Source organism: Gambusia affinis, linkage group LG21 (genome assembly GCF_019740435.1).
Source record: "Gambusia affinis linkage group LG21, SWU_Gaff_1.0, whole genome shotgun sequence".
Taxonomy (NCBI): Eukaryota; Metazoa; Chordata; class Actinopteri; order Cyprinodontiformes; family Poeciliidae; genus Gambusia; species Gambusia affinis.
The window spans coordinates 23,284,006-23,311,523 of NC_057888.1; the positions used below are offsets into that span (position 1 = coordinate 23,284,006).

At 38.4% G+C, this 27,518-nt stretch overlaps 2 protein-coding genes across 2 annotated transcripts in view; one reads left to right on the top strand and one right to left on the bottom strand.

Annotated features, from left to right (window-relative positions):
• Positions 1 to 3,172: 3,172 nt before the first annotated feature.
• Positions 3,173 to 14,954, bottom strand: dtx3l1 (deltex E3 ubiquitin ligase 3L1). The gene is made up of 5 exons (XM_044105253.1): positions 14,843 to 14,954; positions 11,988 to 12,070; positions 11,745 to 11,896; positions 5,090 to 5,304; positions 3,173 to 3,868 (listed from the first exon to the last, which is right to left on the bottom strand). The coding sequence occupies exons 2-5, from the start codon at positions 12,067 to 12,069 to the stop codon at positions 3,799 to 3,801; spliced, it is 519 nt and encodes a 172-aa protein (XP_043961188.1). The 5' UTR covers position 12,070; positions 14,843 to 14,954; the 3' UTR covers positions 3,173 to 3,798.
• Positions 14,955 to 24,006: 9,052 nt separating this feature from the next.
• Positions 24,007 to 27,518, top strand: part of cubn (cubilin (intrinsic factor-cobalamin receptor)) — an 87,648-nt gene continuing 84,136 nt past the window's right edge. Inside the window, exons 1-6 of the mRNA XM_044105254.1 lie at positions 24,007 to 24,126; positions 24,328 to 24,457; positions 26,477 to 26,572; positions 26,990 to 27,028; positions 27,111 to 27,212; positions 27,345 to 27,448. Of these exons, the coding sequence (XP_043961189.1) occupies positions 24,029 to 24,126; positions 24,328 to 24,457; positions 26,477 to 26,572; positions 26,990 to 27,028; positions 27,111 to 27,212; positions 27,345 to 27,448 (569 nt within the window). The 5' untranslated portion in view covers positions 24,007 to 24,028. The remainder of the gene's footprint in view (positions 24,127 to 24,327; positions 24,458 to 26,476; positions 26,573 to 26,989; positions 27,029 to 27,110; positions 27,213 to 27,344; positions 27,449 to 27,518) is intronic.

Sequence of the window (27,518 nt, forward strand, 5' to 3'; positions counted from 1 at the left end):
CTGAGCTACTAGCTGTTTAGCACTTAGTGTGGACTGGGGATGTCGAAGTAACCATTCCTCCCTCAGTCTTTGCATATAGCCCCTCCGATCGGGGCTACTTGAGTAGTAGCATTCCAACAGATCCAAGTTTTCATCTCTTGCCCATTTCCGCTTTGTTGTCCGCCTCGTTGTTCCAGTAGCCCATTTATCGTCAAGGTGCTCTGGTTCCCCAGCATCTGACGCAGACCTTGTTTGGCCGGGCGACGTCTGAGCCGGCATATATATATATATATATATATATATATATATATATATATATATATATATATATATATATTTAAAAAAAAAGAACGACGTTGGAACCAACGACGTTGAAACGAACGACGTTGAAATGACGTTGAAACGAACGATGTTGAAACGAAACGACGTTGGAACGACCGACGTTGGAACGAACGATGTTGAAACGACGTTGAAACGAATAACGTTGAAAGCGGCGTTGAAGCGACCGACGTGAAACTACGTTGAAGCGAGCGGCGTTGAAAGCGAGCGGCGTTAAGCGAGCGGCGTTGAACGACGCGTTGAAACGACATTGAAACGAATAACGTTGAAACGACCTTGAAACGAACGACGTTGAAATGACGTTGAAACGAACGATGTTGAAACGAAACGACGTTGGAACGACCGACGTTGGAACGAACGATGTTGAAACGACGTTGAAACGAATAACGTTGAAACGACGTTGAAACGACCGACATTGAAACTACGTTGAAACGAACGACGTTGAAACGAACGACGTTGAAACGAACGACGTTGAAACGACATTGAAACGAATAACGTTGAAACGACGTTGAAACGACCGACATTGAAACTACGTTGAAACGACATTGAAACGACGTTAAAACGAATGACGTTGAAACGAACGACGTTGAAACGGACGATGTTGAAACGAACGACGCTGAAACTACGTTGAAACGAACGATGTTGAAACAAACGACGTTGAAACGAACGACGTTGAAACGAACGACGTTGAAACTACGTTGAAACGAACGATGTTGAAACAAACGACGTTGAAACGAACGACGTTGAAACTACGTTGAAACGAACGACGCTGAAACTACGTTGAAACGAACGACGTTGAAACGAACGACGTTGAAATGAAATGACGTTGAAACGAACGACGTTGAAACGAACGACGTTGAAACGACGTTGAAACGAACGACGTTGAAACGACGTTGAAACGACGTTGAAACGAACGACGTTGAAACAAACGACGTTGAAACGAACGACGTTGAAACAAACGACGTTGAAACGAACGACGTTGAAACGATGTTGAAACGACGTTGAAACGAACGACGTTGAAACAAACGACGTTGAAACAAACGACGTTGAAACGAACGACGTTGAAACTACATTGAAACGAACGACGCTGAAACTACGTTGAAACGAACGACGTTGAAACGAACGACGTTGAAATGAAATGACGTTGAAACGAACGATGTTGAAACGACCGACGTTGAAACGACGTTGAAACGAACGACGTTGAAATGATATTGAAAGTGGTCAGTGACTTACATGTTGAATCAACATCAGGGTTTAACTGGCACTATATCAATGTTGATTCAACCATCATCTGAATGTGGATCTACACATTTGTCTTGATTTATATTCAATCAACGTTAAGGAATAAATGTTGACTTTTTGGTCTGATAGTTCTACATCAAAACATACCATTAAAAGTTTCTTCACTGGTGTTAAATGGGCAATTTTGTTGGCAGACGATGGGTATTATGTTGTTCAAAATGATCTTACAATACATATTTCCAAGGAAATGTGTCTACACAAACTTAAAAATGACAACATTAATATTACATTAATGTAATAACGAACGACAACGAATGTAATTAATATACAAAGTTCTTTTTTCCATCTCAAGCACAAGATATTCACCTTTTATATTTTCCCTGTATAGTTCTCTTAAAATTTAACTAACTCAACCATTGTCTGTTCTTTTTTATAAAACTAATTTATATTTTCAAATTTTCCCAATATTGAATCTGCAATTTGGTCATTTTAAATTTACCCCAAAGGTATAATTTATCTGATGTTCTCATTTCTTTTACAGAAAATGTCCTAATAATAATAAAATAATTTAAAAGCAGACATAACGTTTCATTGCCACAATGGATTCCATAATCACTATTTTGAAATTGAAAAATAACCATTTGAAAGTCATTTATGGTGGTCTAGAAATCGATGGGATAATGCTATCATCTTTAAAATGTAAAAGTCCCATAAAATCAGAAGCATTTATTAATTCCTTTTGGATGGCAAGTATTTGCATTGAGAGTGTCAGGACTCTGTATTTTTGGGTTGGTTTTGCTTCTCATTTTATTTAGCTTCATGTTTTAGTTCACTTTAGTTTAGCTCTTCCTGCTCTTTTGATATTATTATTATTATTTCAGGTATTTAGTGAAGTTAGAATTCTCTTATTGCTTTCCTTATTGTCAGTCCTTTATAGTGTTTCTAGGTTTATTCTTAGTTACCTCAAGTTCTGTCCTTGTTTAAGTATATGTCAAGCGTCCTTTAATGACTATACTTTAATTCCATTTTATCCTTCTAGTTATTTCTTATTTCTGACTCTCTGCTGTGTTTCTAGTAATGTTTATTTCTTGATTTCATCACCCTAGGTTCAGTTATTCTTCCATGTCTGTTTATCTTCCTTTTGTAATTCTAGTTAGGTTATTTCTTTATTTAGATCTTCTAGTTTCTGTAGCTCTATGTTCCTTAGTTCTTACTGTTAGATCAGCCTTGTTCCTATTTAGGTTTGGTTATGGTTTTCCTCACATCTTTCTCTCCTAGTTCAACAGGTTTTCTTTACTTTTAGTGTCTGTTGTATTAGAAGTATTTTTCAGTTCCCTATTTCCTCCCTTTTGTGTTCCCAGCAGATTTCCTTAGTTTCCCTGTGCCACCTTCTCCCCACCCCTCAGCCAGCTCCTGTGCCAGTCACTCACACCTGCAATCACTCCTCTCATCTAGCTAGACCATTGTTCCATTTACTACCTCCCAGTATTTAAGCTCCTCTGGCCAGTGCCTGCTGCATTTGGGTCCACTGCCACACCGCACCATGACAGAGAGGGTTGGTGTTGCTGACAATAATTAGGAGTTGTCTACATTATTCTCCTAAAAATATTAATCCAATTCAAGTCACTTTATTTATATAATGCCAAATCACAACAAATGCCATATCAAGGCACTTTACAAATAATTAAAATTCATTCACACATACATTCCAAACTTGATCCAAATGAGCAAACAGTGTAGTATGCACAATTAATTATTCAAAGTAAAGTCTGTCTAAGCAGACTGCACTGAATCTTTGACATGCAGCATTGACATTATGGAAAAAAAAAATCTTTAATAAATTATTTATTTATATATGCAATAATCTCCCAATTTACATTCATTTAATTCCATCTGAACCAGTACATTTTCAGATGGAAACAAGGACAGAAAAATGATCAACAATGTCTAAGCATCTTTCAAGCTCTTTCTGATAGACTACAAACACTTGAAAACAAAACAAAACAAAAAAATCATGCAAATGTAGGATGACATCATCTTTTTTTTTTTTTTGACATATAACCATATTTTAATTCAAGCCTTACATGCAGATTGAGTCAAATATTTCAGAAACATTTCACTAATGCTTTAATTATTCAAAAAGTGGAAATATTGTAGCTAATCCTTATTGAGATGTATTTGCTTTAGACTGGAGCCTGACTTTAATCCTCCTAGCAGTAATGGGAAGCTCATCATGTCTTACTTGATGCCTTTGCTTCTCAGTTCTTTACTCAATGTTTTCAGATAGTTTGCATCAGGGTAGCCTTCACTGAAAAAACATCATAAGAACACTGTTAATGCATATTTTTGCCTTATGCACATATTCAGTAAATCACAAATGTGATGTGTTTTTTTCAGCTGCTGAATCTGTGGAAGACAAAATTAATTAAAAACAAAGTTGCTACATCACAGACTAAACTTTGGTAACTTTACCTTTCAGAACTGAAGAGATTTAGTGTGAAAGATTACCACGAATTAGCTTTCTCTCATAAAGCTAATTCACACTAGCTTTATGAGAGAATCTAGATTTGAAACCAGATTTTTACATATAATTTATATAATACCAAAACTTTCTAATATTTTTAGAAATACCTCAATATTGTTTTATTCAAATTCTGAAGTTTTCTTTCCTTAGAAATGAATTTTAAACTGTGTAATTTAGAGCTTCCTTTCACGAGTTTCTCCCAACAGTTTGCTGGGATTTTGGCTCATTCCTCCTAACAAAACTGGGTGGAACCGAGTCACATTTGTAGTTTGCCTTGCTTACACACAGCTTGATGTCAGTCACATTTATTGGAAGATATATTTCCGATGCCATCTATGTTGTGAGTTATAGCAGTTCTTTTTGCAGAATAACACCAACATGATGGTGTATGCTGGATATTTCACAGGTCAATGACCTGAATGCATCTCCTCCAAGTATAACAAATGTCATTGTGCTCTAACACACAGTTTCATGAGACAACAGTCCAATAATTAAGGTCTTTGTTCTTGAATATATTTAAATCTGGAAAATACCATATGTTGCTTTGGAGGTAATGGGTTCTTCCTGAGCAGTCTTTCAGTGCATGTTGATTCAGACTCATTTAACTGTGGATAAGAAGACTGTCCAACCAGCTACTGGGGTTGATTCAAACATTTCTCATAAAATTGGACACAGAACCTGTCTCCTTCCTTTGGTTTGATGGTTGGACACTCTCATGGTGCTTATCCTTGCATCTAACTATAAGAACAGTTAATGTGGAACTTCATCATCTAGAAATTGGACCCTGCGATTGACCAGAGTTGTAGAGGACCACAGATCTTTTACTGATATCTTGTCTGATTTCTGTGGATTACTGGGAATTCAGCTGAGGGCTTAACATTTGGATATCCTTTAACAGTTCAACGAACCTTTTTATTCACTTCAGGTTGACTTTAAGTTGAAAATAAAAAGGTTCCTGCTGTGTGGTCAACATTGTCTGATATTGACTCAATAATGTTAACTTACATTATGTCTCCTTCTTCTTCATGTTGTATTTTTAGTAGAACAGAGGCTGGTGTGATAACATCTTCTCCACTTTCATTGGTAGCAATGGTAAACAAAAGCTGCTTGTTGAAGGCCTTCTCCAGCAAACTGACCACAGTCCGCCCCTCATGGTTTTCAGGGAGGTAGGTCCACACCTGTCTCTGTGCATATGGCTGGCCAGGGTGGGGGTGTTTCTCCTTGAGTTAAAATAAACAAGGTTTTAGTGGTAAAATAAACACTTTATCTACAATAACCCTTTATAGTTACTAGTGATTGTTGAATTATTTAGATGTGTTTTCTAACAAAATCACTTACTTGTACTAAACAAATGTTTTATGTTGTAGATTTTCATTTGTGTAAAGATTAATCTTATCTAAGGTTTTATAAATAAAATATTTTCTTTCTTACTACGGATAATAAAAGCACAAAATTAAGTATTTCCAAAATGTTTTGTGTTGCAAGAAACGGATCATGTTAGGTTTGTTGAACTGATTTTTTTTGCTTTGTACAGATAACTGGGTCCTACTCACCTCACAAAGCTCAGCCTGTCAGTGGGGTTCGAGGAACTAGTGAGCAAGGACTGCTGTCTACTTTTCTTTTATATTAATGAGTTACTTTATTCTGCAGGCATGCAGCACCATTTTATAGCACAATCAAGTAAGTAGATACTTCAGTTCTTATAACAATTCTGTATAAATTAAATATGACTTAAAAGAATTTTCACTTCATAATTTAACACCTTTAATTTGGTCCTTTGTCTCTGAAGCTCCTGCGCTTTCTAAAACTCCAACTTCAGAAAGTCATCACATAAAAGCTTTTACAAATATTTTCTACCAGTGTTTCATGGAGAAGTAGATTATTTTGAGTTCAGTGGATGTGAAGTTCCACCAGGTGTTTGCTAATTGCTGATGGCTAGTCTGAAGAATCTGAGTGGAAGAGTTACTCTGTTGTGACCATTTACAAGGTTTATGTATTTTTAAAGAGGTATCCCTCTTTAAAACAACTAGGATTTGCAGAGTTTCTTTACCTTGGTGTTTCTTATAACTGATCACACAAAGACCATACACTTTCAAGGTGTGTCATGTAAAGAAGGACTTCTTTTTTACTTTACACACAAAAAAAAATCACCCATATAATTTTTGTCAGTCTTGAATTTTCATAATGTCCATGAAGAAATAAACTCAAAACCTTTCTTCACACACAAAAACAGTGACTTTGTTCCTTCCACTAAGTTCATAGGCAGTCAATGGCTGACAGAAACTTGCCCCACAGCATGAAAGGTTATGTGAAGAAAGTCTCACAAAGCAAAACCTCTGACTTTATTTTAATAGTTCCTGCATAGGACAGCATCACTGGGAGAAAGGTGGCGGCGGTTGTTGCTGTTACCCGACCTGGAGGGAAAGTGTCATCTTTTCAAACAGGAAAGTAACCTGCTTGAACAACAAGCCAATCAGGTGAGTAACGGGAAGACCGGGTGTGATCAGGTGTCGGAAAGTGTGGGAGGATAGGAGAGGCCTAAAGAGAGAAAAATAGTTCAACTAGCTCTGTGCATCACGTGGGTAGTCACACTGTGAGGTGGAATCTTGGAAACTGCAGCTCTGAGGAACAGCTTAGATATTTAAAGCAGTGCTCAGTTCCATCAAGTGTTTTGCACATTTTAAATTGTCACTGACACAAAGAACCACTTATTGTGAGTAATTCCAAAATAATTCTCATTATCTCATCATTTCTGATCTCTTAATTAAGAGATAAGGTGCCTTTTCTTTTCTTTGGTGAATGTAATGTGCTTCCGTAGAGTTGACTTATAACAGAAGGCAACGTGCTGAAAAACTTTGCATATGCATCTAACATGCATTATGTCCCACTAATCTTTTTATTCTTTCAGGATACAAAAACATCAGTGTCATTTCAGTCTTCTCTGTGAAATAATACCAAGCTAAATGCTAATTATTTGTTTTTAAACCAAAGCAAAATATCTCCCTTTTGTTTTCTACCCTATGCCTTTTACATAATTATATTAAATTATTTGATCTTCTATCAACGTGGAATGTATGTACTAGAATTCCGTCTGTATATATGGATTGATTTACTTTTTTGTAAAGTTACTTAAGACAAAGGTTGTTGCGAATCAACATTAAATAAATAAACTGAATTAAATTTAATTGCGTTTTTTTTTTTTTTTTTTGCTTAACACTTGAAAAAAAAAATTTAAAAAACAGAACAAACACAACATATAGCCATTGTAGTTGGTGTGAGGAGCTTAAAGGGAAAAGAACCTGGCATGTAGAAAGGGCAAAATGACAAGAAAATATCTAAATAAAAGAAATAACTAAATACATAAGTAAAAAAATATAAAGCTACTACCAGGGGTGCCCAAAGTCAGTCCTGGAGAACCAGGACCGACTTTGGGACCGAGTTTTAGTTCTCTCCCTGCTGGCAGTAACGAAAATTACTGCTGTAACTATGGTTCTATGAATCCCGGATGACAGCCAGAGGTGGTGCTTCAAGCACTGGATGACTTATGTCAACAAAGTCACGAGGATTCTGCAACATCCAAGGCACAACCATTACACCACTCACCCTAATGTGATCTATGTAGAGGCATGCTGCTCCAGAATTCCTTGAAGGGGATGGGGCACAGCCACATTCACCCTGTAAAACCGAGCAAACATACTCTGTGACTTCCAGGAGGCTGACGGCACCCCAGCCATGGCAGCAAACAAGGTCGACATGCTCCTTGTAGAGTGGCACTGTGGCAGTGGCCGGTCCTGCAAGGCATAAGCCTTGGCGATCAAATCCACAACCCAGTGTGCAAGTCGCTGCTTGGAAAGTACCTGACCTTTCCATGAGCCAGTGTAGCAAACAAAAAGGTTATTCGTCTTTTGGAAGAATGCCGTAGCATCAATACATGCCTCAAGGGCACAAGCAGGGCATAGTGGTTCAGTGGAGCATCCGGTGTCAAACGGGGCAAAATGAAGTGGCTGGGTACTGCCTGCTGCGAGTGACACCTTCGCAATAAAGGCCACATCGGGCCACAGTGTAACACCTGAGCCATCAGGATTCCACCGGCAGCAGGGCTCAGCTATCGAGAGAGCCTGCAATTCCCCCACAAGCTGTCCAGAAAAGGAACGCCATCCAAAGGAACACCATCTTCTGTGAAAGCTATTTGAGGTCCACAGATGCCAAGGGTTCAAATGGGAGGGACCAAAGAGCCTCAAGCACCAGAGAAAGGTCCCACGCCGCTCCCAGAATGCGGTTGGTTGGGTGCAAATGCCCAGCACCTCTTAAAAACAGTACAACGTCCTTGTCTCTGCCCACTGCCCACAGCACAACATGCCAACAGGAAAAAGCAGCCACATACACTTTCAAGGTAAACGGAGACCATCCTCAATCCAGCAATGCCTGCAGGAAGGTCAGTATGTCAGAGACTGAACACTGCACTGGGTCCTGCCCTTTATTACAGCACCAGGTCGCAAAGACCATCCACCATAGACAACTCACGTGGACGACGCTCCTGCATTAGCCATTGTACGCCCTCCTGACCCAGTGTCGTCCAAGGAGAACCAAAGGGGACAGTGAACCGCAACCCTTGAGGCAAAGAGATTCGCGTCCGCCCTGCCAAAGACCTTCCAGTTGCCCTTCACCATCTCTTGGTGAAGCTTCTACTCTCCTGATGGGACAGAAAATCTGTGGCATGTTCTGTGGCTCCGGGATGTAGGCTGACCTGAGACCGGCCTAGTATGGAGCTGCCCAGGTCAGAAGCCATTGAGTCAAGCACAGCAGTTTCCTTAAATTGGTCCCCCCCTGGTGGTTGATGTGAAAATCCACAGTGGTGTTGTCTGACCCCACCAGCACATGCTTTCCCTCCAATCCCAAAAGAAAGCTCCGAAGAGCCAGAAGCACCGCCCGTAATTCCAGGACACTTATGTGTTCCCTGCTCTGTTGCTGGGACCATGTGCTCTGTGCCTCAGCCTGTGGAGGATGCATCCGTAAACACAACTTTCCGTCGACATGGGAGGGAACGGAGTGGGACCCCTGTGGTCATAAAAAAACTCACCCTCCACTGGGATAGAGACTGAAAACACTGAGGCCCCACCCAAAGTCTTCTGACATAATGAGGGTTCCATGTGGGGTCCAGATTCAAGCTGGCTGCACTCCAGATGATTGAACATCTGGATTGCACTAGTCTTTACAATTGTACTTACTCTATCTCTTTAGTTATACATTTTGAGAACCTGGATGTAGAAGGGCATTCCCAGAAAAAAAATACGTATAATCCAATGTTTGTTCTACATTTAGGACACCTTGGTGATTGGTTGGTTTTGATTTTATTAAGAAATTAAATTTGAATAAAATAAGAACTGATCCACAGAGGATGCTGTCTCCATTGCACTACACCAGTGTTTCTCAGTTCCAGTCCTCACGCCCCCCCGCCCCCTGCCCTGCATGTTTTAGGTGTTTCCTTTCTGCCACACACCTGGATTGAATATGTGGGTGATTAACAGGCTTCTGCAGCACTTGATGGTCATGCAGTCATTTGAATCAGCTGTTCTGGAATAGAGATACATCTATAACATGCAGAACAGGGGGTCTGAGGACTGGAATTGAGAAGCACTGCATTACAGACAGCCATGAAACACCTGGAGAATCCTGACACTTATTTTTGGGATGCTATTTGTTGATTTCACCTCAACATTTAAAATAATTTTCATGGGTAAGCTGATAGTGAAGCACCATGACCTGGGACTTTCATCATCAATGTGTCTTTGGGTCATGGTCCTTCTCAGGTGGTGATAATAGGGGATTGAACATCATCCACTCTGGTTCTGAATACAGGCACACCACATGGCTCTGTACTTTTTCAGGTTATTTTTGCACTGTTCATCCATGGCTGATAAAAGGATTCTAAAGTTCACAGATAATACCACTGTAGTGGGTTTGATAATAAACAATGATGAGACCCTGTATAGCAGGGGTGCCCAAAGTCAGTCCTCAAGGGGCGGCATCCTGCACATTTCAGTTCTCTTCAAAGGTAGTAACAACCTTTTCAGCATATCAATGTTCTTCTTAGGCCTCTAACGAGCCATCATTTGATCCAGGTGTGTTAAACCAGAGAGAGAACTAAAACATGCAGGATGCCGGCCCTCGAGGACCCACTTTGGACACACCTGCTGTATAGAGAACAGCACCTGTCCCAGTGGTCTTCACTGAACAACTTGCTCAACACCAGCAAGACCAAGCAGGTCAGAGTGGACTTCAGGAGTTACAGGAGGACAGTGCACACACCGCAAGGAGAGGTGGTGGAGTGCGCGGACAATATCAAATTCCTGACTTGGTGGCTGAACACCTCTTTTCTGATGAAGAAGACACAACACAGACTCTTCTTCCTCAGGAAACTGAAAAGGCCAGGGGTCTGGAGTCTCTGCTCAGCAGCTCACGAACTTCTGTAGAGCCGTTATCGACAGCATCCTCTACCTCAGTATGACTGTGTTGTATGGCAACTGCACAGTCCAGGACAAAAAGGACGTGGCCAGGGTGGTGAAAACTGCCTAGTGGATCATGGGAGTCAGTTACCAAACCTGGACTTAATTTACAGTGAACACGGAAAGAATTCAGACCCCTTTACATTTTTCACTCTTTGTTTCATTGCAGCCATTTGCTAAAAACAAAAAAAGTTCATATTATTTCTCATGAATGTACACTCTGCATCCCATCTTGACAATCAAAAACAAAAATGTTGAGATTTTTGGCAGATTTATTAAAAAAGAAAAACTGAAACATGACATGGTCTTAAGTGTTGGGCAACTGGCCCAGACAATATGTCTGCTTTCCTTCTCAAGAACTTTGTAGAGGAACTTTCTCCAATTTGGCTCGAACTTTTTCAGATCTCTATAAACACTCATTTGGTGCCAGATATTTGGAAGAAATCAATTGACATTCCAGTTCCAAAGATTGCCTGTCCTCAGACTGATAATGATTATCTCCCGGTAGCGCTCACTTCTATTGTAATTAAATCATTTGAGAAACTCATGTTGGAGCTACTACAAGTGGAAGTGCAGCCATTTCTGGATCCCTTTCAATTTGCTTATGCTAGGAGACGTAGTACCAGTGATGCTATCTTGACACTGATGCACTAAAGCATCTGGAGAACTCTGCAGCATATGCCAGACTTCTTTTTGTCGATTTTATTTCAGCTTTTAATTCCCTTCATGTAAACATTCTTCTCAGGAAACTGGTACAATTGAAGGTTAATCCTTTTTTAACTAAGTGGTGTTATTTTTTATTATCAAAAAGATCTCAGCAAGTAAAATACAATTAATCTCTCTCTGATTCTAAGTAAAGTAGCACAGGAGCCCCAAGGTTGTGTCGTTTCACCTTACCTTTTTATTTTGTACACAAGTGAATGTCAATTTTCAGCCCAATCAGTAGATCATAATCTGCAGACACCCTCATACGCATTAGTTGCATCCTAAGGACTGATTGAGACTTTAGCAACAGACAATTATGGGCTTTATTATTTATGTATGTTTCATTGAGGATACCACTGCAATTTTATGTTCTGTTGACATAATGACAACAAAAAAATGTTGTGTTTTATGATATTCGTAAAATATGTGGGCTGGTGTTAGACACTTACTGACTGTATGCCTTTTGGAAAAATATACGTGATCTTCAGTGTGTTGGCATCAGGGAAACCTTGCATTTTTTTGTGGAGAATCTCCAAATTCATTTTGCCTTCAGGTTGATAAAAATTTGACGATGTGATCCTCCAACTCATCCCGTCATTTACTGAACAAAAATAATGTCAAATTGTCAGAAAGTGATCGGAAGCCAATATTGGAAACAATAACATAAACCAATGATTAATGAGGTGACTGACCTCGTTGTGCCAGTGATTGAGGACCCTGTCCTTTCAGGTAACGATTACAATGGAGTTTGTCACTGCTGTGATTGGAACCCATTCTGAAAACAGTTGAACACAAACATGGAAAAAGATGCATTTTCCTTTTTTATACTGCAAAACACCCAGTAGTGAGTACAACTCAGTAGTTCTTTAGTAAGTCTATATTGTGTTTATATTGCAACTTCAGCAAATAAAAATAATGTGCTTCACAAAAAAGAATATTAAAATTAAAACATGATTAAAAAAGACAAATGATAACAATGGTTTTAAATATTTCTTAAAAAGAGCTTAAGGTATGTTTCTGTTGGTTTTTTTGTACTTTTCTCACGTTTTCTGTCTTGGTATTTAAGTCATCCCATGTTTCCAAAGCCATGAAATCCTTCCCTGGATTTTCCCTCTTCTGACTTTAGGGTTAGGGTCAGTCAGAATTCTAATTCAGTCTCAGCCCAAATAAATAGCACACACATTTTTAGGTATATGCCTATTATGTTGGCGGTATAAGAAAAAATTCTCAGAACTGTTTCTTCTTTAGCATCCATCCATCCATCCATCCATCTTCTTTCGCATATCCAGAGTCAGGCAGTGGTCTACGTAGGGAGGCCCAGACTTCCCTCTCCCCAGCCACTTGGGCCAGCTCCTCCGGGGAAATCCTTCCTTGTTATAGGATTTGTGAACCTGCACTTTATCCACACTGACAACTTTCCCAAATTGCCCCCCTGATTTGAGTTTTCAGACTAGATTTAGACATTTTTTTATCAATAGCCCTAATCTTCTTCCATACTAGAACTGTAGTGGAATAATTACTGCCATGCTTATGACAACAGGATCTAAATAGGATAGCCTGGATTTGAACATGAGGGATCTGTGGACCACATTTAACTGCAATAGGAAGTGGTGAGCACAAATTAAAGCTGACTTTGCCAAGGAAAGAACCAAATGTATAACACAACACAAATTAAGGGGGACATTAAGGCTCACATGGGCAATGACAGAGAGACCTGGAAGGGTTTGGTTGGGAGGAACAGCCCTGCTGATCTGAACTCTGTTGTCGGACTTCTGTAATCTTCATGGATTGTCCATAACAAACAACATGTTCAAGGCTCAGGATGTCTTTATATGCTCTTAGCACCAGGATGCCCTCGGCTGCAGTTTGATGATGCTCAACTTTGTTGTTGTTGTCTCATCTGATCTGCAGCCACATGTCTTGGACACTGAGCCAGAAAAAGGTGCAGAGCTGTCCAATGACCACTACCTGGTGGTGAGTTGGCGCTGATGGTGGAGGAGGAGGCTGGTCAGACCTGGCAGGCCCAAATGTATTGTGATGGTCTGCTGGGAACATCTGGCAGATTCTTCTGTGAGACAGAGCTTTAGCTTCCACCTCCAGGAGGGCTTTGGACATGTTCCAGTAGAGGTGGGGGACACTGAGTCCAAGTGAGCAAGACAATCACAAGTGAGTAATCATCTTGCTCTTGCTGACCAGTAAAACACAGCCTCTTTGAAGACTCCTTGGATCCCAAGTAAAGTGCAGTGTGCTGTCTATGTATGCGGTGAGAGCAGGGCATCGGAAACATTTGGAATGTGGGAGGGAAACAATGGTTAGGACAGAAGTAGCTGGTTTGGAAGGGACTTGACTGGTCTGTCAAGTTCTCAATTTAACAGCAGTTTGTGGACTATTTCTTTACTCTTTTATTTTAAAAATATCAACTTCCTCCAATGCTCAACTTCTTTCCCGGTCTGTAGTTCAATCATCCCTATTGCAGTTACTTCAACTGATCCACTAGCACAGATAAACCAGAAATCTGTATCATCAAGAAATTGTAATCACCTATGTCTTCAGGTAGTAATAATATCTGCTGCATTGACCCTGCTCACGTGACATCACTATCTTCAGAAAATGGCTTTCCTTTGATGGATGCAAAACCAACTCAGTTGTTTAGAAACAGCTAGTTGGTAGCCTAATATTGCTTTTATTTACGGTAGTTGATTTTACTGCAAAAGTGGTTATAAAGGGGGTGCTGTGGTGGCGCAGGGGTTAAACACAACCCACATAAGGAAGCCTAAGTCCTCGACGCAGCTGTCACGGGCTCCATTCATGGCCTGGGGACCTTTGCCATGTCTTCTCTCTCTCTAATTACTTTTTGTTTTAGCACTTTCAAATAAAGGTCACTAGAGCCAAAAAAAATGGTTATAAGGTCTTGCGTGGTTAGTTGCACAAACAGACAAATTTGCCAACCAAGCTTGTCATTTTATTTTAAACCTTTTGATGAAAGATGAAGGAATGCTAAGGACTGAAGGAATAAATATCAATTGAAATTAGGGCAGAATTGATAGCTTCTCTAGTCTAGAAATTACTGCATGACATTAATTCGTGGTAATCATCACGATGCTGAACTGATTACCTGGAAACTCCCAACGTACAAACTCAGAAAAAATATAAGAACTTTTGTAAATTCTCCAAACCATTCTTCAGTAAAAGTTGTTTATTTTAACCGTCAGTTTCAACATTAAGTATAAATATTAGTTACCTTTAATCTTGTATATAACGATGGACCAAAAAGAGCTATTGCTTTAGCCCTACGTTTTCCTCATTATATAATCTCTTTTACTTAAGAACACATAGCAAAAAAATCTTTGCTTTCCGACATTAAAAGCAGCCAGATTATAACTGACCTGATTTCAAAAAGGTTAGCTCTGATGACATTGGTACAACAACTCTAGTATAACTGACACAATTAAAGTTTCAGATAATAAAAAGTCATAGCACTATCCCTCCTTTATCATTACAATAAATCTTTAAACTGAGTGTGCGTTGTTTGTAATGTTATCAGTACCTGCTGAAATGTTCTTCTTATCCACACATTAGCAAAGGCTTCTTTTTTTCTTGAGTCTCACTGGAGGTTAGGTGTTTAGTTTGATGCTGGTCTGTAACACCAGCGACAGAAAGTAGAAACAAGGAGAGGGAGAGAGAGAGGCGTGTTCACTTGCTGGATTTTCTGAAAGCACTTTTACTTGTTTAACTGGTCTTACTGCTTTGGGAGACAGCTGGGTATGTGTGTGTGGGTGTGTGTAAGAGAGAGAAAGAGAAATAGTACAAAGGTATGGAATTTGCTCATTTGTAAGATGAAAAGGAATCTTCATTTCACCTGGGTTCAGAAGAAATTCTTGCAATTCTGTCTTTTTGTCACATTTTCTTGCATTCATTTGTGTACAGTATATACTGAGAGTTGGTGTTGTAGAGTGAGCCAACACCAACTCTCAGCTTTATTGTTAAGCTTTATTCCACATATAAGGAATAAAGCTTAACAAAAGAAAAGTGCAGAGCATAATTTGACTTTTCTCAGTTTGATTTTCTTGTCTGGATTAGTAGCGTGAGCCCGTTAGGATTTAGAATAGAAGATAATTATTCCACTGGCCTCCTCTCTCCTTGCTATCTTTAGTGTCCCCCAGACTTCATAGCTTAAGGTGGATTACTTTACTCTGCTCCAGAACACACAAGGTAGCTAAAAGAAGCCAGACCTTTGAGTCACAAATCCCCCAAATTTTTAATGAAATACTTTCTATTTCCATTTTAGAGAACAGAATCTTTTGTTGTCACCCTTCACAATTTCACACATGCTTTATTTAGATTTTTTAGTCACTATACCAAATTTGTAATTTATAGCAAACCGTCAGTCAATTATTTTTCTGGACCAATTTAAATATCCTGAATGGACCCAGTGCCCTCCTAAACCACTGCATGGTGTATAATTCTTAAATTTGCATTCAGTTTCCCTTTGGGATCAATAAAGTATTTTTGAATTTGAATTGAACTTGAATTTTGAAATGTTTTTGCTTGTAGGTGTGTGTGGACAATCTCGCCTCCTGTTTGCTAACGTCATTCGACGGACCCCATCTCGGATAAGAATATACCATGTGACAAATAAAAAAATATTAATAATACAGAAATGTGGACTTAACTGAGAATTGTGTTTATTACCTTCTTAAATACACCATGATGTATGAGCTCCATATTTACAAATAATGGGACAAAATTGAGTTATAATAAAGAAATAAGAGAAATAACCATGATGTGTTCTCTCCATGGAAACATTTCTTTCTGCAAGAGCCTATTTTTAAATTCTGTCAATATTAGAATTAAACTAACAAGGGCAAGCATTGCCTTCCATCTCATGGGGACATCCTGGGACACATTTTGACTGAAAATACACACACTTTTCCCAAACTGTGTCGACACTGTGTTGCCTTGTCACTTACAGTGACATCTGCTGGATGTAGAAAGTCATTGCAGGCAAATTCAATAAAGACAGGAGTGTTAACCGGTTCCTCCCCCTCAAGCCGGGCACCTTGATGCCTCAGCATTGTGGAAGTGCTCTGGTTACAGTAAGACAAAACTTGGGAGCAAATCCTCCATTTTTCACCTACAATATAAATTAAAGTTAATCCATGTAAACAAACTCAAATATCCATGGAAAGGAATTTGAATAATCCGAAAGAAAAATGATCAAAAGTGGAAATAAGAACGGAATAATAATGATTTTCCGTGATAAGATCAAAATGATCCCACATGGGAGAAAACTTCCTCTTCCTCTGTTGATCCATGCCAGTATTCAAATATGAGCCAAAAACCAACACAAAGCAAAGAACACAAAGTATCTCCATCCAGCAAAACCCACAAACGTGTCATCACAGTTTCTCCCTCATTGATACAATTTGGCTCAGTCACATCCAAACCACACAGGAACTGTATCGGTCACGTGGTTTTCCTTAAAGTGATACGCGCACCGACACGGGGTTTCATCTTGTCTGCTCGGCGCATGTGCCGAGGTTTCTGTGTTGTCTGGCCCATCACTATAAAATGGTAATGTGGCAGCACGAGTGGGTGAAGCTGCTACTCTGCCCTTCAAAGCAGGGTAGCCAGCGGGGGTCACAGCGCCACCTTGGGAATTGCGCCCAAGGAAATAGATGGGTTCGTACCCAAAGAGAACAAGACTTTTTTTAATAAAAAAAAAAAAATAGTTAATTTTATTTTCTCTCTCTTTTTTAAAAACCAGTAAAATTCAAGGAGCACAATAGGAAAGGGAGTGCAGTGCTGGGGCCTACCAACAGGGGGGAGGGCAATCCAAATGTGGGAACTGGACCTAAACAAATTATTCACAAGCGCTTGGGGTGATTTATTTTGATTTATTAAACACAATCCGTGAAGAAATCCCAACACCGGTCACTCGCACAGCACACTGGTCCAGTCCCTCTGGCTGCCCCCCCACTGCCTTCAGCTCCCAGCCTGGAGACAAAAGGGTGGGGTTAAACAAAGCAAATACAAAAAAAGAAAGAAATAAACTACAATTTAGACATGGGTGCTAAAATGAGGTTACCCTCTGATACATCCAGTTATTAAAATCAGTAGTTTGATTACGTGGTCTAAAAACCACAGCAGTCACACCCAGCCAAGCTGGAGGTAAAACAAAGCAAAAACAAAACAAAAACAAAGCAAAAACAAAACAAAAACAACGCAAAAACAAAACAAAACAAAAACAAAACAAAAACAAAGCAAAAACAAAACAAAAACAAAGCAAAAACAAAACAAAAACAAAGCAAAAACAAAACAAAAACAAAGCAAAAACAAAACAAAAACAAAGCAGCAGGGCTTCCAGCGAGCTGCAGCAGCTTTAGACCTGAAATTAAGTTAGATTAATAGGTGATTTTTGGGAACATGGCACAAGGCAGAGGAAACCATTATCACCTACCAGAGCTGGATGACTCCACCTCAACCAGAGAGCCCCTTCTGACCCCACAGCAGGAGGATCCACTTGTCAATACAAGCTATGTACAAATAATTGTTATTTTGTGATGTTGAACTGTATGGGTGTAGTGCAAAAAAGGTACATACCCTTTTTATGTTGCCAAGTTGCACTGGGAAGGGTAAATTACTGCCACATCCAAATATAAACAGGAGGCTTCAGGCAGTGTCTTCAATGCTGGGGCAGGCTTCACCTGGTTAGTATACTTGTGTTTCAGCAGAATTAGTTAATGCCACAGCACAGGTGAGGTTTTTGTTTTTTATATAGAGTTCCTTTGGACACAACATTTATGCTTTCAAAACATTAGAAATTAGAACACAGAATCTACTGTCTTGCCTATAATACATATTATAGGTAGTGGTTTATTATTACTGTGTAAAACTATTTGGAGAAATCAAAATGTTGCCAGACACAGAGAAATTGGATCCACATACTCTCCAATAAATTGCAAACGCACAAGCAATAAAATCCTAAAAATTGAAAAGGTGACGGGTGAAACAGCACTGTTCTACCTCTTATTTCGGTCTGCAAGCAAACTGAGAGCCAGTTCCTAAATCAGTTATGTGGTACCTGTTCCATCAACACAAGCCTCAATATGCACTTCGTAAAACTCCTGCTGGAGTCCTAGAAGCCTCGGCGTCACTACCTGAAATGTACCTTGAAATAGTGATGGTGAAACCGAGGCGTTCTGAATCACTGAACCACTTTGAGACAGTTGCTCAGAAAGTGGACTTTTGTTTTCAAGCACTCCATACGCTCTAAAATAGCGACATCTAGTGGTTGTTTCAATGTTCTACAGTTGACTTGAATAAAATTGATATCTTCATTTAAATCATTAGTCTGTTTCATTCATACCATTTTCATTAAAGCGCATGTTCTCCACAGAAACCTGATTTTGTTGTTTACATAAAATTGAAAGGAGGATGCTACAATAAACATGACATTTTTATTAATATTGACACCTTGTTATGTTGGACTGTAAATACAATTATTCCATGAATTATTCTTTTCATTTTATTACTACCTAAGATCTTATAACTTTATATTATGATGTCATAGTAGGAAGTATCATTCACAGATTTTTATTCAAAATAGAACCATTTCTGCTGCTTTTGGCTTCAGTCAGCTCCTTCACTGGCTCACTCCTGCTTAAGAGAAGACCCAACAGATGGCATACACAGATTGAATGTATATTCAGACTCATTTTAAAGCCTTGAGAATGACTACAAGACCCACCCATTCAGGATTTCTGCGAATGACAAAGATGTGATTTTTGACACACTAGACAGGACTGAGTGTTTTGGTGAGCAGAGCAGTTCCTGTACTAGAGAATCAGCTGCTCATAATTGTTGCACTTCTATACCTTTGCTGACAAAATATTCAGTTAATCTTTGACTTATTTTATAAGACAAAGGCAGTTAGGGAGAGATTTTCTTTCTTTTTCCTTTCTTGCCATGCAATATTTTTCCATATGTTCATATAACAGTACTATAAATACTTGTGTACATGCCAGGGTGTCAAATACTTTGATTAAGCCTAACTCTCAAAAAGGGAATGACTACATATGGGTTTGCTGTATTTGTGTTTCAGGAAGGTGTATGCATGGTTGATGGACACCACTGTTGCTTCTGAAGTTGGGTTTCATAGTTCAACTATGAAACTCAATTTACTCATATTTTAATCTGAGTAAAGGATTGAGGGACTTTAAGTGTTGTGTCATTTTCAGGTTTTTTTTTCATTTAGTTATTTATTTTATTCAAAGCCTTTGTGCATTTTGTGTTTACTCAGCATCATATATTGTTTTATTAATATTTTGGGGGGGGGAAGTATGGAACAAGTTAATACTCATAACATCTCTAACATAAAAATCACAAGTTGGAATGTGAGAGAACTCAGGAAAAGAATTAAACTAAAACAGGTTATTAACAGAATTAAACATCTCAAATTGAAAAAAAATTCTCTAACAGATTGTAAATTAAAAATATATAAAAAAATAGATGGCTGGGCCAGGTGATACATGTGTCATGCAATAATTATGCAAGAGGTGTAATTATTTTGATTCACAAAAGCATACCATTCAAAATCCTAAAAACAATAAAAGACCCAAATAATAACTTTATTTGGAATAATAAAAGATCTAGATTAAACCTTTGCTTATTGTACCTGCCAGAGAGAGGGGGGTTACACCTGCCTAATTTTAAATTGTATGCGCTCAGCCATGTTCTACTTTTCACCCCCAGCATGGATACAAATTGAAGAGTTAGTAACAAACCTTAAATTAAATTAGTATTTATATTCCGCAAGGTCAAAACACTTGATAAAAATTATTTATATATACTGTTAGAATAATTATGTTTTATTATCATTCTTACATAAGTAGTTACCAGTTTGTTTTTCATTCATAGGTTTAGTATTCACACCCCAGAGAGGAGAAATTTGTTAAAGTGTGTGAGACAGAGGTAACCCTTCTTTAACCCTTAAAGTGTGTTCTTTAAAGACGGTCTTCTGAGAGATTCCTTAGTCGTAAAACTGCTTCTGCTATGTGTTAGTTCCTGGGGTCTCCAGAGAACACATGGTGACTTGTTCTGAGGAGCAGTTCTCATTGTCTTCTCCTTCTGCAGAAGCTTGGTTGAAAACTCATAAACCGTGGTTCCTTCTTTGTATTTAGGCAAACAAAATACCTATCACTTGATAAAAATTATATATATATATATATATATATATATATATATATATATATATATATATATATATATATATATATATATATATATATATATATATATATATATATATATATATATATATATATATATATATATATATATATAAACAGGGCTGCACAGTGGTGCAGTTGGTAGAGCTGTTGCCTTGCAGCAAGAAGGTCCTGGGTTCGATTCCCAGCCCAGGGTCTTTCTGCATGGAGTTTGCATGTTCTCCCTGTGCATGGTGGGTTCTCTCCGGGTTCTACGGCTTCCTCCCACAGTCCAAAAACATGACTGTCAGGTTAACTGGTCTCTCTAAATTCTCCCTAGGTGTGAGTGTGAGTGTGTGTGTGAATGGTTGTGTGTCCTGTATGTCTCTGTGTTGCCCTGTGACAGACTGGTGACCTGTCCAGGGTGACCCCGCCTCTCGCCTGGAACGTAGCTGGAGAGGAACCAGCAACCCTCCTGACCCCATTAGGGACAAGGGGTCGGGATATATATATCCATTTGGTTATATCCATCCAAATGGATGGATGAATATATATATATATCTGTTTAGAAAAAACAATTGATGGCCCATCAGTATATTGGAGATATTCCTTCCATCTCTTCTTTTTCACCTATTTGGGGAAAACAGTATATTAAAGCAGGACGAGTTGATGGTAAATAAAGGTCTCAAATAACATCTGAAAGAAACACTTTTATAAGTATTTACAAATTAAACATTTTATTATGTCAAAAAATAAACAGATTGAATTCAAACCACCACTGTATATTGTACTACAAAATCTAGAGAGGACAGGTCATATTTCTTGATTTATGTAGCTTTAACCAAACGAGGAGAAGCAGCATTCAGCATCTATGCACCACAAATCTAGAACAAACTTCCAGAAAACTGTAAAACAGCTGAAACACTGACTTCCTTTAAATCTCAACTAAAAACCCACTTGTTCAGATTTGGTTTTGAAACGTGATCAATAACAAATTTAATGATGGAACCTGACTTAATGTCATGGTTTAATTGTTGATTCTATGTTGCATTGTGTTTCTGTGTTTGTTATGATGTAAAGCAATTTGAAATGCCTTGCTGCTGAAATGTGCTATACTAATAAAATTTGATTGATTGATTGACTTTATTAATGCATGACGAGGAATCCACCACCGATAGACCGGATCTGACATACAAGAGGAGAGACAAGTGGTGGACTGGGAAACTGCATGTTGAAAAGCTCAGTCAGTTATTACAAGGATGAAACTCCTCAAAAATAAGTGAGTGAGGAGAACTTGCAAAACCACGGACAAACTGAATGGCTGGTCACCTAACATCCCAGATAGCTACAGTAAATGTTTGGTTGGAAAGGGTATTGTGGAATTTTTCTGCCATAACACAAGAGCACATATTTTCTCTCTGAAAGAAGGATTTCATGTCTTTTGTTCTCAACACTTTTAATACTTTTGCTTACATTTTTATTTTGAGAGCAGAACTACATGTCTTTCTTCTCAGAACTTGTAATGCTTGTACTCAAAACTTCTCCTCACTCTCACAGTTAGTCTCTGCTCGCTTATGAAAAACTCTTTGCTTGCTTCTGGAACAAAAATTGACCTTCCCCTGGCAACCTCTCAGCCAATAGAATGAAAGTGTTGCACTGGGTGCATTTGTTTCCTTCTGCAGGGTGTGCCTGTGTGGCTACTATTGATTGTGGCAACCTGCGCCACCCACTGGCTGTAGGCAGAAACAACGGCCTCATCTTTCTGCTCCATGTTACACTAACATCCACCAGCACTGTGCTACTGGTCTCTAACCACCTTCTGATATTAGGCATTAGTTTGTTCACCCGACCAACTCCCTACATCCAGTGGGTGGCGCAGGTTACGACATGAAGTCCTGCTTTCAAAATGAAAATGTAAGCAAAAGTATTCAAAGTTTTGAGAACATCAGCAGTCAATGTGCCCACAGCGTAAGAATTTCAGGGAAACACCAAAGAGTATTATGTATAAGAGTAACAGCAAGAAGGATCAAAGGAGCAGGACAAAGTCAAAATGCATAAACAAGAATATTCTCAAAATAGATCAAACTAATCCAAGGTTCTCTATGTTATGATGGAAGCCAGTCAAATGTTGATTTGACATAAAAGAATAATGGTAGTTTACATTAATGAATAATAAAACATTTGTGTAAGTGACAAATTCAATCAGAAATGGTTGAATTTGTCCTTTCTGATTCATTTGTCTTCATGAAGGATTTTCATTAGTCTTGCTTGTGGAAGCTCAGAGAAGAGTCACCAGGTGTCATTTGCAAGTCTCAGGACTCGAGTTAATGATCACCTAGAGCACATGTGTTGAACTCGAGGCCCCTGGGCCAAATCTGGCTCACTGTAGCTTTTTATGTGGCCCTCTAGGTTCTAAACTAAACATATTGTTTAGTCTAGTGTGCTTAAATATTATTTTATCAATCAAGTCAGTTTTGATTGATAACATTTTTTAGTTCTTTTGTTTTTTATTCATTAACTGCCAAATCATATCAATCAGTCCCTCCAGTTTCTTGAGAATTATTATGGAAATTCAAGTAAAATCAACAAATCCCTGCACCTTTTTGCTCTAATATATAATTGGGGGTTTATTGCAGATTTTCCTCAAAAATTGTTGCTAAACACCTGCATTAGCCTTAATTTATGTCAGATTATAGTCCAGGATCTATACAGTGAGTAACAAAAAGTCAAATTTGCCATCATAAATAAGAGCAAATATTGCAAATATTTCCAAATTAGAATCACAAACACTTTGATTTTTTACTGCAAAAAATTCACACAAACTGTGACGAAATCCTGGAGGGACTGAAAAGATGTTCAATATTATTATTTAATTTTAAGAATTCATTGATATCTTATGAGTTTGTGAAGAGATTTTATCAGTAAATTCTGGCACAACTGGCTCTTTGAGAACTTTCATGATCTTGATTTGGCCCAAAACAAAGATGAGTTTGACACCCCTGACCCAGAGGGAGACCCTATGGACTTTATCAAATGTTGGCCACATAAAACAATTCATGGAGAACTATATATATTAATTTGTTTTAAAAGTATCTAGTCAAGTTAGGACAGAGAAATTTATGTATTTTTGTTCTGTTTCTAGAACAGTTAATGATTATAAATAATTGAGCATTTACCAAAATTGCATGTGATATCATTAGTTCTCCCGTTGATGGACACAAAGCAATTACTTTTTACACCTTACTGATTTTATTCTTAACAGTGATGTGAAATATCTGCTTATAATGATGTCAAAGTCACATGAAGCTGGTTACTCATTTCTTAAATCATGTGAAAGATATTCTCACTCAATGATAAACCGCAGTTAAACCATAATAAATGCATCATGGGTATAATGCTTTGGGAAACAGGTTTTTTATGCTTTTGTTTTTAGGTCAAAGTCTTAAAAGTGAGTATTAGAGAGCTGAAGCACAGGATGCCTCAGTAAAGCTGTTCAGAGTCACCATCCAAGAAATCCCGTCTCGATGGCTGGGACACCGCAGCCTTCATGGCTGCTCCTCTGTCTTGTCTTTCTGTTGTATGGACTGCCGGGAGAGCCGATGGACAATTCACAACTGACACAGTAAGTTTGAATCAAAAAGATCAAAGAAGGATTTAAAGAGATTAAATGAAATGTCTGAAAAACGTGTCTTTTTTTGGTTTCCTTGTTTTACCTAATCCTGGATAATTATTGTTTTGAAATCATGCAGATGATATCTGGAACAAGATTAGGTAAATTTGCACTTTATTGGATTTCTTTAAAAACTGAATGCTTGTTTTGTAGGCCTCGTATGCTATCAGAAAATGGTCACCTGGTGTTTAAGACGGGTGACAACAAAGAGATCCGCTTCGAGCCTTCGTCATCGGGCCGGGTAAAAGTGGGCAACGAAGACCTCACACAGCTTCTAAGCCAGGTAAACTCCAGTTTCAGTTCAGGTCTATGCATACTGTGTCATCTAATATAGCAAATTTACTGTAGTTTTAAGTTAATAAAAGCTTCCACTCAGAGGCCATTTCATTGATGGAGAGCAAATTCAACACAAGAAAAGCAGCTACTTATTGTTCCAAACAGAAAATTATAAAGATAAAAATGATATGACATATGTCATCAAAACGCTGAATTAAAGAGGTTACAGTATACTATCTTCTGGACATTACAAAGTTACAAATATTCTGAAGTTCACACTTATCCCTGGAACAGCGTCTTCACAGGTCTGTCCAACAAATCAATCCTCCAGCTGCAGCTGATCCAGAATGCTGCTGCTCAGGTTCTCACTAAAACCAGGAAGATAGAGCACATAACACCAGTTTTAAAGTCCCCACAGGCTCCCTGTAGCTCAAAGAATAGACTTTAAAATACTGTTAGTTTATAAATCGCTGAATGGTTTAGCACCACAATACATTAAAGATCTGTTGTTTCAATAAGAGCACACCAGAACCAGAACCAAACATGGAGAAGCAGCTCTCAGTTTCTATGCACCACAAATCTGGAACAAACTTCCAGAAAACTGTAAAACAGTTGAAACACTGACTTCCTTTAAATCTTGACTGAAAACCTAGCTGTTCAGAGTTGGTTTTGAAACATACTGTAATGAATGAAATAGGAATCAACAATCTGATATGTAACAACGGCACTTGACTAAACGTTTCAATTGTTGACTCGTTTTGACATAGAGTTGAGAAACTATTTTATAAAATTAGAATAAAATTTCAAGCTGAAATCTGAAGCTTCAATCTAATGATGAAGTGTAATCTGGGCAAAATTTATTGTGTGAGATTTAGTGTTTTAATCTGTCTTTACTATGTCTGGCTTCACGTAGGAAACAATGACCATAAGTTTATTCTTTGCACATAACCAGTCAGTAACACAGCAGACTAATTAGTCTACCTCTGTAAACAAGCAGACATGTATTATAAACCTTGTGTAAGTATCTGACCTTATTACATTTTACACAAAAGGCTGTTCCTGCTCATACAAGTCAGAGAATGATTAACAAGTTAAGACTAAAACATGCAGGAGGCCGGCCCTCCAGGACCCACTTTGGGGACTCCTGCAAGGCTTATATTATTACTCATCAGGCCAGAATTTTACTCTTTCAAAAGCATTAAGTCTGTTTCTGCTGTGCAAGACTGATATATTTTTGCAAAACTAAGAAATATTGAAAATTTTAAGAAGGTGAGAATTTTTTGAGGTGAAGGGTTTAATTATTTTTATTTAAGAATCTTGAGAGCATCATCTCAAGTATTCTCAGATGTCAGATTTTTTCTTCTGCCTGGCTCCATTTCAATCCAGTTTATTTGTGTAGCACGTTTCAACAATAATGCAGTTTCAAAGTGCTTTACACAATAAAAAACACAAATAACAAGTCACAAAATATACCATAGTCAACAATTGAGAAAACCAAACATTACATTTTGATGAGTGCCATAATCAAAATCATTAATACACATGAACTATAAAAGGTTCCTTTTATTTCGGCAACTGCTGAAAACAAATACTCCTCTGATGCGATCAAATACAATAACCCATCAGGCAGCGGCTCATCAGGCTTTTATTTTGAAAACCGACACGCAAAATGAAGCAGTCACGTGACCCATGCAATGCGAGGCCTCGTTTGTTGCCAGCCACGTGGTTTTCAAAAAGAGACACAAGCATCGAAGCGGGGCTTCATCGGACACGCCCCCTGGATGCCTGGCTTCAGATGTCCATCACTAGTCTTCCTCACCACCAGTCACTGCAAATCGTGACACTGACAAGTGATGTTACTCACTCACTCCTTTCATTCATAAAAACATACCTTTGAATTGCTTATGGCAAGCATATGACTTTGTTGCACTCATTGGTTTTAGTGAAACTTGCAATAATTTTGATAAACTAGTGAATTTGGTGCCAAAATAATATAATTTTAACTGTGTTTTCATTCTTATTTTAGATCAAAGCTAATAAAGAAGACATTGATGACATCAAGACCCATGGAGGAGCAATTCCCCCTGAAATCTCCAACAACCTCAACCAACTTAATACCAAAGTAACAGAAATCTAATATATTTTATGGAAATAAGATGATCATTACTAAAAGTTATCAGTAATACATATTAAAGGTTACATATATGGAACTGTGAAGTTCCTGGCTGTCGGGGACAACCACTACAACAGCTAACGGACGTCTTAAGAAGATTGATATCTAAAGCAGTGCTCAGCTCAACAGAATCATTTGAAGCTGACACCTTTTATCATAAAAGCTGAGAAACACATGGCATTTACTAACAACGTCACTGCTATATTTTCTAACAGCAAATAAATGTTTGTCTGTTTTTATTTAACAGTTTGCACATGTTTATTTGAATTTAACCCACAAATTATCTTCATTGGTGTAACACTATAAAGCTATTAAGAATGTGTACCACTTTTCCACAACAAAACTGACTTTCCATGGTTCTTTCAGGTGACAACACTGGGTAACCAGGTAACAGAACTTCAACAGGTGAGACTTCGAAGTGTGTGATCATGCCTCAGAACTAGAAACTATGCAGGAAGTTCTGGTTTCCTGCTTGTTTTTCTTCCAGACAGTCCAGAGAGTGTCTTGCAGCAGTAATCCTTGCCAGAATGGAGGAACATGTCTGAACTTATTGAACTCCTACCACTGTCTGTGTCCAAGCAACTGGGCTGTGAGTTCTACACCGTTTAAGAAATAAAAATGCCTAATTTATATATCAGTTGCAGCTTTTGACATGCTAGAATGTGGTTGTGATGCTACCATCTGTGTTTTACGTACTTTCTGTGTGTGTGTTGTGTGTTAGGGTGTTAACTGTGCCAGTGATGTAAATGAATGCCAGGCATTTGCAGGAACACTGCAGGGTTGTCAGAACGGGGCGACCTGTGTCAACAGCCCTGGATCATTTACGTAAGTCTTTAGCTTTCCAGTGCTATTAAACTATACTTCTTGGAAGAATAATACACAAAATGTTTTATAG

Excerpts from the sequence above, each read along its gene's own strand:
- dtx3l1 (XM_044105253.1), bottom strand. The coding sequence starts at position 12,069 with ATGGGTTCCAATCACAGCAGTGACAAACTCCATTGTAATCGTTACCTG. Across the intron at positions 5,305-11,744 it reads TTCCAAAAGGCATACAGTCA|GAGAAACACCCCCACCCTGG; the intron begins GTAAGTGTCTAA and ends TTTTAACTCAAG. Across the intron at positions 3,869-5,089 it reads GAAGAAGAAGGAGACATAAT|TGAAGGCTACCCTGATGCAA; the intron begins GTAAGTTAACAT and ends ATGTTTTTTCAG.